Source organism: Helianthus annuus, chromosome 5 (assembly GCF_002127325.2).
Source record: "Helianthus annuus cultivar XRQ/B chromosome 5, HanXRQr2.0-SUNRISE, whole genome shotgun sequence".
Lineage (NCBI taxonomy): Eukaryota > Viridiplantae > Streptophyta > Magnoliopsida > Asterales > Asteraceae > Helianthus > Helianthus annuus.
In genome coordinates this window covers 35,568,224-35,578,665 of record NC_035437.2, presented here as the reverse complement: position 1 = coordinate 35,578,665, position 10,442 = coordinate 35,568,224, and the positions used below count along the sequence as shown (strand labels likewise).

The window sequence follows — 10,442 nt, the reverse complement described above, 5'->3', positions numbered from 1 at the left end:
GATGGGCGGAATCCAAACTTGATGATCTTCAAGAAATCAAGAACAACATAAAGATTTGAAGATAAAGATTTGTTGAATTGAATGCATAAACTTGCATACAAGGATTCTTGTCTAATACAAGTTTCTAAAACAAAACACCCAACCAACCATGCTCCTAATTTCTAACTTCTATTTATAGTAAAGGGTTTCCTCCAAAACCTAGGCCCATAATTCCCCCAAAGCCCACTCTAATACCCCCACTTCTAGAACTTGATCCATTAAGCAATTAATCTACTAATCCATAAACCTATAGGGCCTAACAAGTATAGATATATATATATATATATATATATATATATATATATATATATATATATATATAGGATGAGGTTCTAGAGTGAACACTAATGTATTTGCGAACTGAGTGAACTAATCCTGGCCGTTGATCTACACACGTGTATGGCCAGGATCTCATCATCAAATCGTAAAATACACTAGTGTATTTCAACATCAAATCCTGGCCATTGATCTACACACATGTATGGCCAGGATTAGTTCACTCAATTCGCAAGCTACATCAGTGTTCACTCTTGAACCTAATCCTATATATATATATCTATACTATATTAATAAGCATATTAGAAGGACTTCTTAAGGTCATTGAAATTTCTTTGAAACACCCTTAAAGCATGATGTACAATCCTTTAAAGCACAATATAATTTACAATTTCAATTATACCCTTCACTCAAAAAAACACACGGGTACACAAATGGATTAGGGTTTCACATTCATTTAAAAAATTTTCATATTCCGCCGTTTCTTCCCTGCTCCTCTCTCTCTCTCTCTCTCTCTCTGGCGGTTCAGGAACAAAAAGATTTTACTAGATCAAGAGTTTTGAAACTCAAATCTCGCCTATCTCCTCTCCTTCTCTCTTCTCTCAGATCTGGAAGGTGCGCTCCTGTGGAGGAGACTAGGGTTCCGGCGAATCGGATGATAAACCACCGTCCTCTTGTTGTAGTAACGTATCGTCTCGACGGTTTGATGGTGGTAAACCTGGAGCCGCGGCGACAATTGCTGTTGATGCAGACCAAGTTTTTCCGAAATGCTTACAAACAACACGAAGTCCAGCAGGTAAATTACCCTTTTTCAGTGCTTTACCAGTACTCTTTAGTAGCGGTGGTTCTGCTGGTTCCACTTCAGATCTACTTGATTGTTTCTCTCTCCTAGGGTTTGTTTTCGAAGAATCTTTTTGTTCATCTATTGTTGCAGATGACGGGCTTAAATTTTGCTTAATGACTCCAGGTTCGAGTGAACGCCCACCAAGACCATGTGTAGGTATGCCCCTGTTCGGGTGAATGCGGGGTCAAATGGTTAAAATAAAAAAATAAATGGTTTACTTACTAATGACGTCGATAAGATATAGCAAATGTGCACAAACATTTTTTTTCAATGTGATTTTGTTGTTCATCTTAATGCTAACTGGGTTACATCTCATGACAGAGTTATAATCCCATGATAGAACCTGATGATGGCTGGCACTATAAATTTGTTGGAAATCCAAAAGTAATTCATGGAGTTAGATGAGTTGAGGTATGAAGTTAAGGATTAAATAGCATACCCTTTGTGAAATATGCTTAGTAATAGAGTGCTTGATGTAGTGGAATGCATGTCACATATCTAAATCGGAGAGTAATAACAGTCTATCGAATATAATTGTTTTTTTCACTATTTAGATAAGTTCTCCATAGAATGTTAGAAATAAGTTGGCCTTTTAAATTGAGTTTAATTTAATGTTAATATGCGGTTTGTTTTGGTGTATGTGAAGGTACTAATCCATCAGGTTTCACCTACCGAGTATTTTGAACCATTCACTTCTCCGTCAAAGTGCGTGGGGCAGGGCACTGAGAAGACCATCAAAGGTATTGACTTTCATTTTATTTTCAAGTTAATTCAAACATCCATATGTTAGTGATAACCTGGTTTATTAATTAATTCCGAAGTTAGAACTAATTGTTTTGTTTTAGGTGTACCTCCGTTGGTGTCACGGTGTGTTCTAGAAACGTTGACATATTTGGCTAGGAATCATACGTTTGTTGCGAAACTATTGCTTCAGTTCAGGTTACCTCCATTGGAGTCCGAGAATCTTGATAAGTCAAGGGGAAAAGCTATCATAGTTGTCGAAGAAAATAAATATTTCTTAGCGATCACAATGCTGTGAAGTCTTCTGAATCAACCACTTTATTTTAGGAGTATTGCACATCTTGAGTAGGTAGTAAATATTTATTTTTTTCCAAATACGTTAAATGTTCAATGTTGCAACACTGAACGCCATTCTTCCCTTTTTCTACAGTTGTGCTGAACTTGCTAGATGTTGTCAATGATAACGCTGAAAGCAAGCAAGCTCTGGTTGACCACGGTGCATCCGAAACTGAAGAATCATCTGGTTCCAAATCACCCAAAGCCGAAAGCACCTCTAAGCCCGCATCTTCTGGTGGTATTACAGAATTCGACTCTCACACTATTTTGCTAAACTTGCCACAAGCAGAACTACGTCTTCTCTGCTCACTGCTCGCACGTGAATGGTATCGTTTTATTTTCAGTGAAAAGTCTCTTTTCTTTTAAATTTGTGTTGTGCTAACACTGATTGTTTTTTTAGTTTTTCGGATAATGCGTATGCACTTGTGGTAGAAGTATTGAAGAAGTTGGTGACATGCGCGCCACGTCACGATATAGTGCATTAGTTGAGGTAATGTTTATTACTGTTTCTATAGTCAAATGTACTTTTGTTTTGACTTTGATGGTCAAATCTGCATTTTTTTTATCCAAAAATTTGACGCTGGCTTGTTAGATTCAGTGATAGAGATTAATAACCCTATTAATAACATACAAGTTCTTTGACAATAGAAACCGCGTTGAAAATGCAACATAAATTGTTTTGAATTTGAATTTTGAAGGTACTAGGTTTGACTTCTAATAGTGGTATTTTTCTATCGTGTGAGCGCAGCCGCAGCGGCGCAGCGAGCCGGCGCAGCGAGGGCCGCTGGTGAGCGCAGTGGCATGGTTAATAAAAAAATAAAAAAATTCCACCTGTAAGTTTAATACAACTTGTACTTCACTTGTTTCTAAAAATTGCAACATTTCACTTTACGCATGGTTGATAAAAAATAAAAAAATGATTGGGTGTATTTATGGTTTTAAAAAACGCTTGAGGCGTGCGCCTCAAGGCGCGCCTCGAGGCGAAACGACCAAAAAATGAATCTGAGGCGCGCCTCATGGGGTTTTTACTGCATATGCGCCTCAGAGGGGTTGAGGCGCTAAAAAGGCTGCGCCTCAGGTGCGCCTCATGGGATTTTCATAGTTGTTTTTGATGTTTTTGACTTTTTGTGTCAATTTCAAGCATTTCATGTTTTTTATGTATGTTTTTAATGATTTTGATAAATCTGATGATGCAATTAGTTAGTATTATAATTTTTATAATATATATAATTTTTATATTTATTTATTAATACCGCCTCGGCCTTACGCCTCGTTTCGCCTCGAGGCTTACACCTTGTGAGGCGAAGGGAAAACGCCTCAAAACTCATTTCTGTTCTTTTAAATCTTGGGTGTATTTGGTTGCAGGACAAAGCTTTGGCTGCCCTTGCAATTAAGGACAAGAAAAGGCAATATAACATCGGCGCAGCGAGCGCATCCACAACGCCACAGCGAGCACACCCCAGCCAGCCTGACGCAACGCCACAGAGAGCGCAGCCACAAGGTGACGACAGTGATGATGTTACTGGTGGTAGCAGACGATGACAGCAGGATGTTCTAGGGTTTAGGTGACGTCAGGAGATTCTAAGGTTTTGGCAGAAGTAGAACCTAACTCCGATGAGTGAAACAAATGCAATCTCCCTTCAGATCAGAGATTTCTATACTCAGCTTTGATTCCTATAACCCAACCTAGGTTTTTGAACAGATTCTGGTAAGTACAATAGCAGCAGATCGGTGATTAATGTTCTAACTCCATTTTAAGATTTGAACATATGTCATATAAAGCTTCAAGTGTGAGTCTACATGTATAATGCCTTATTAATGCTGTTTTTTAATTAAATTAGGTCACGAGTTAAATGAGATGTGTCTCTGTAGAATCATTCCACACAACTACAGGCTCTGAGTTGATTTTGGCTCCAACTTTTAAGACATTTGCTTGTTAAGTTACTTGCTATAGAAGGTTGGACTGTGATGAAGATTACCCGTACGTTGTGCTTGGTGAGTCAGAATTATTTCCTTGGCAAGCAATTGCAACAAACAGTTCTTTCTTGCGTTCTAGATTTGTTCAAATGCGGCTCAACACAAGCATTACCAGTTCTTTCCCTCTTAAGAAAAGTCCCAACTCTAGCTCCGGAACAAAGATTCTTGAAAAAGAGCGTACGTATATTTTGACTTCTACCATGTTTCTTTGCTTGTGAAAGCTTGCTAACGATAATTGTTGGTTAATTATATAGATATTTTTACAACCATGTTTACTGGCAATTTTGTTTGCATCGTGTGTGCTCGGTCTTTGCATTACCGGTTCTACTCCTGGTAAGTTTTTATTTATTTTTTGTTTTCTATTAATGTGTAAATTGATTGCATGCAATGTAGTACATTTAATTTTGTATATACAAGTTACACGGTTTCATAATTTTTTGTTTATACAAATATCACGATTTTTTAAACGAGTCGATTTTGAGTTATGTCACATCTCTAACAGATTATAGGGATATGCTAAAAGATTTAATTTTTTTAAACGAGTGATTTAATGGGATAAGCTAAAAGATTTAATTTAATTAAAACTGAATTGAGTCAAATGGGTCAAGCGTGTAAAAAGGCTGAAAGTTTAGAATGTTTAGAATTTTACAAAGAATGTCCTTTTTACCTGTCTTTTTTTGCTACCTCTAGCATTCATTGAGCTGATTAAAATGTTTAGAATCTTACAAAGAGTGCCCTATTTTATGCAGGTATTTCTATAGCTTACCATATCTTTTGTGGAGAACACCTTTTCCGACAGTTGTCAGGTATGTGAGCCAACCATCTAGGGCTGCAAATGAACTGACCTGTTTGTTCGTTAATGATTTAAATTTGTTCACGAACTGTTCATAAACACCTACCGAACGATCTTTTATGTTCGTGTTTGTTCATAAAGGAAATGAACATGTTCGTGTTCGTTTGTGTCCGTTCGTTAGTTTTAGGTAACGAACACAGACGAACGAGTTTGCAAGTATTTAAATATAATATCATATAATATTAAAAAACCTAATGAATTATCGAACGTAAAGGAAGGAACATAAAGGAACTCGTTACAGAACGTTCACGAGCACAAACAAAATTGACACGGCCTTTGTTCATGTTCGTTCATTTAACTTGACAAACAAAATTTCTTGTTTGTGTTCTTTGTTTATCAAACGAGCACAAACTTGCCGCCGAACGGTTCACTACGTTTGGTTCGTTTGCAGTCTTACAACCATTAAAGTTCCACCGGTTATACTCTCCTTTGGCCGTCCCAAGCCTAGAAATTCTCAATTTTGATCTAAAATTGAACTTTTTTTTATATTATGGTTTTGCAGGCTGTTGTTGTTTGAAGGGGTGGAGTTCTGCTGGTAGGTTCTCCCCTCCACTGTATACTCATCCCTTGTGCTTCTTTGTGTACACATAATCATCTTGTGGGGTCTGTGGCGGGCCCCACCTGAGTATCCATACGAAAATGACCGATCCCAAGCTGGAATGAAAGCCAGTTGATCATTAATCCTGCTTTGTTTGCTTTTTTGGGAGATATTTCCATTTTTGTTCTGATCTTTTTTTATTTGAAATATTAACTTTTCATGACCTGTCACAGTTGGAAACTTGATTGCAAAACAACAAATATGTGATACAACTCTTCAAAATATAGATGAAATTGTCAATTTAGATGGTAGTGATTTCATATATGTAACAAAATATACGGCAGTTAACATATGGCCTCCATTTGGTACTGGTCAATCATTTTCTGCTTTAATGAGGTTGGTTGACACGAAGTCACAGTTGGTACCGGTACCGAAGGTGGCTCCTATTGATGCTACGGTTCGACTTAGTCTTACCAAGCGGTATATTTTCATATGATGATTGCATGGAACAAACAATTAGTCGCATTGGTTCGATTGATAGTTGCATGTTGGTGCATGTTTGAAGGGATTTCAGGCCTGAATCTCACATGTTTGAAAGGATGTCTCTATGCCTTTTTAAATAACCCATCTACCATCATTTTTGCATTAATGAAACTCATGAACTTGTTAAATCATTGTCCCTTTTATAAGATAAGAGGTACAATCACTGTGGCTATAGAAACAATGTCGTCGTATCTAGAAATCCTTACAGCAGTCACCAATTCAACCGGGTTATAACCTCTATGTGAAAGAGTTGATCAACGCTTTACATACTGAAGAAACACTTGTTCTAATCTGCAGATGACAGAATCCGAGGGGTAGTTTCGATAAAAGGGTTAATCCTTAATCCCTTAACCAATGGAGTCTTGAGAGCTAATCTACAAAACAATATCACCGTGAGGTCGTTACAAGAAGAGGTGGTGGGGGTGTGTGTGTGTGTGGGGGGGGGGGTGTTCTTCCCATAACCACCATTCGGCGTGAGAATAAGTATTACTTTAAAAAGAATAAAGCAAGTGTGTGTGTTAAGAGTGAGATTGAATTGTATCCTTGCAAAGGTTTTATTTATTAATAATTTATGGCCTAAAAATACCCTTTATTTGTACTCTCCCTAAGTGATATGATTCCCGCCGCATCGCGCGGGTAAACGACTAGTATATATATATATATATATATATATATATATATATACATATATATATATATATATATATATATATAATTATACTATGAACATACACTTAAACACACAAACATATTCCACGTATACCACGTATATGTATCCGATCTCGCACGAATATGTAACACATAACATATACATAATTAGGGGAGGTATAGGTGATGAAAAGTCAAAGTGGGTCCCACTTAGTCTTTAGATTAAACTAAGTATGTCTTTAGTTGCATTTGTGTCTAGTTACCCTTAATACTTGTAGTTTAGGGTCATTAGACAAATTAGAGTGATTAGGACCCTAATTAGGTGTTAGCTCAGAAGTCGTTATTAACTAGTTCACTAAACACAGCTTAGTTGGTGGTTTGATGCAAAACGACTCTTATTTACGCTAGTTATACGGCTAACGAACTTTTACACTATAGAAACCGAGATTAGTAACTAGATTTCCACATGACATCTTTTATCTCCCTAACACACCAAATACTAATTAATGTCACATAATAATCACATATTAGTATTCGTTAGGTGATAATTACAATTTCTGATGTTAGAACGGACTAAAAATATTACTTGTGCGATCCACTGAATAATTATGATATTTTACGTATCCAAATAAGTTTTTATCTATGATTCACATCAAACATATAATAATGTCATCGATTTAATATTCCAGATATATTGGAACAATTTCGACACCAAAACATTCACCGGATAACCACAAATGCTCACTATAATTAGTTTTATCGTAACGCAATGAGACGATATCGACGATACCAAATGTAATAACCCATGCATTTCCTCGGACGTTGCTAGACTTTATGGACTCAATTAGCACATGATTAAGTCTTAACGCACATAATTAATTAGATAGATTGTGATTTGGTCATAGGGATTAACCTGTAATTTTACCGGTGGTCACACATAAGGCATCATGAAGCCCAATTAAAAAACTTTTTGTTATTGTTCTTATAGTCTTAGCATTAAAGTTTTCCACTAACTCTTATCTTAGGTATTTGCGGATTACTCGTAAGGAAACACATGTGTTGATTGGAATATTTTCATTAGCAGACTTAAATATCATAAATAGTATCTAACTATTTATCTTAGCCAGCCGTTCAATTGAATTATGGATAATCTCGATACTCATGCCTTGTCTAATGGCATAAATTTGTAGTGAGAGTTTCCTTTGAAAAAACTTATAGCTGGAAGTAGTACTTGTAAACTATCTCTGAAAAAGTATCCTCCTTTTAGGTTTAGTGGCGGCGAGACGAATAACATCTAATTTTTCAATTTCATGCATTCCTTTTCATGTACATATGTTGCTAATCAACACACTCATTTACCTTTCGTACTTCTGAGTGGTATAGTTGATTGTTAAGGCAAATTATTGTATTAGAGGAAAACTTACTATGTAAGGCACCGGAAAAGTGTATTAATATTCATGTGGAAACCCTTAAATTATGTGTTTTAGGAGTTATTTTGATTCTTACAAAGAAAGAAGATAGATTAATCTTGGTAAATTTTAGAATCTAGAATAGCTCTCATAATTGCAACAATTAAATGAGTTATTGATTATCATAAGAGATATAATGGTTGACTTATCCCTCTAATCATGCTCTAATCTTCTTCTGTAATACTATTATCAGAAAACAGCAATATGATTGTCATTTCTTAAGAGATAATCAATAATCTAATAAGAGCAAATTTTATTGAAACTCTTTAGCAAGCAAAAATATCTTAGGTTTTTTTTTTTTTTTTGAAATTAGAGTGGATGAAATAGATGAGATACAAACTTAAAGAAGAAACTTGGAGTGATTGACATTATAAGGTAATCAAGTAAGGCATGCAAAACCTATTATATTGAATATAATCTATTATAACACCAAAATAACAGACTAACTAAAGGTTCAGCCTGAATTTTGGCTTTGCTTTGGCTTTGACCAAAATTCAGGCATTATAAACATACATAAATAACAAAATGTCTTGATGTTCTACATATATTTGGCTTCGCTTTGGCTTTAACCAAAATTTTTGTATTATGAATATACATAATAGACTAACTTATTGGTCTATATGAACTTTGGCTTCGCTTTGACCAAATTGAAGTATTATGAATATTCGTAAATGAAAACGAACTTAATGTTCTACCTGAATTTTGGCATCGCTTTGGCTTTGACCAAAATTCAAGAACTATGAACAATTTATAAATAATAAATTAGCTTAATGTTCCACCTAAATTTTGGCTTCGCTTTGGCTTTGACCAAAATTCAAGCATTATGAAAAATATAAATAATAGACCGTCTTTAGTGTTCAACATGAACTTTGTATTCTCTTTGCCTTTGACCAAAATTCATATATTATGAACTCACATAAACACAGCTTATCTCAATGTTCTACATGAACTTTGGTTTCAATTTGGCTTTAAACAAATTCTTGTATCGTGATGAATGAACATAAATAATAAGGTAAAACACATAAATATAACATAACACCTTTGGGCGAGAAATGATACATTTATGTAAATTAGGTTTGCTGGATTCATTATCCAACAATACACATAATCACACAAAATGACATAACTTAAGCTTCAATATTAAGTCAAATGATATCATGTTGATTCAGTCATCCGAAAAGATGCCTTTAATGTATACAGAAGTACTAACTTACGCGGACGTTTTTGCGAAAGTTATAGTTTCGTATAAGTTATAGTTTCGTATGTAAGTAAAATTTTCGTAAAGTATCAAAGTGAAAGTAGGACCATACGAAAATATTTATGTTTTGTGCAGGACTAAGTTTCGTAAGTTAAAAAACTAATGCACAAAAGTTATAAAACTTTTTCTTAGTAATTCACGTAAAATTTGAGAACTATAAAACATAACTTTCTTAGTAATTGTATGCATGGATATAATTTAGTAGTTATACATACAAAAATTTAGTGATAATATGAAAGTTATGTATGATTCTTTGATTGATATTAATAGTGAAAATTATAGTGTTACATCAAATCACATTATGAATCAATTAAATAATGCCATTAGCATTTACATTGCATCACATCACATCATGAATCAATTAAATAATGTCGTTGGCATTTCCAATCAATATTTAAAACAAATGGAATTTAAGGACATGAAAATCCAAGTTCAATAAAACAAAAACTAATTACCGATTCATTGACTGAACGATCACCAAAAACATTTTAATGATTGCATATATTCAAGATGAGGGATTTGCATATACTTTGAGTTGATTTTAATGATTAAAGTGATATAATCAACAGAAACTCTGAAACCACATGTTGATTATATCTTTAAACATGGGTTTAAAACATAAAACACTTGTGACAACTGTGCTCTGTAAAACGATGTACGATGTAAAACAATGTCAATTATCAATAAAACAATGTGTTTTGGTGTTAATATTTGTTTATTTATGGTTGACGATTTTACGATTGATTCTAGTTCGATTTCAAGCTTTAACTCGCATTCTGGAAAGTTACACGCAAACAAGTGCGTAAACGTAATCAGTTTAACGCGACAAACACTTCGGAATAGTGAAATAGGCTTAACATACCTTAAATAACCTTTACATAACTTAGAAATAAGTTTTGGAGGGTTTGGTGTGCCGAAAA

At 34.7% G+C, this 10,442-nt stretch overlaps 1 protein-coding gene and 1 long non-coding RNA gene across 2 annotated transcripts; both read left to right on the top strand.

Moving 5' to 3' along the window:
* Positions 1–2,354: 2,354 nt before the first annotated feature.
* Positions 2,355–3,027, top strand: LOC110938702. Its single transcript, XR_002591607.2, has 3 exons — positions 2,355–2,562; positions 2,637–2,726; positions 2,935–3,027. It is a non-coding gene; the product is annotated as an uncharacterized LOC110938702 (long non-coding RNA).
* A 598-nt stretch (positions 3,028–3,625) lies between these two features.
* LOC110938701 (dol-P-Man:Man(5)GlcNAc(2)-PP-Dol alpha-1,3-mannosyltransferase) lies at positions 3,626–5,983 on the top strand. Its single transcript, XM_022180847.2, has 6 exons — positions 3,626–3,944; positions 4,078–4,231; positions 4,293–4,390; positions 4,468–4,546; positions 4,963–5,019; positions 5,569–5,983. The coding sequence occupies exons 3-6, from the start codon at positions 4,303–4,305 to the stop codon at positions 5,603–5,605; spliced, it is 261 nt and encodes an 86-aa protein (XP_022036539.1). The 5' UTR covers positions 3,626–3,944; positions 4,078–4,231; positions 4,293–4,302; the 3' UTR covers positions 5,606–5,983.
* Positions 5,984–10,442: the final 4,459 nt, after the last annotated feature.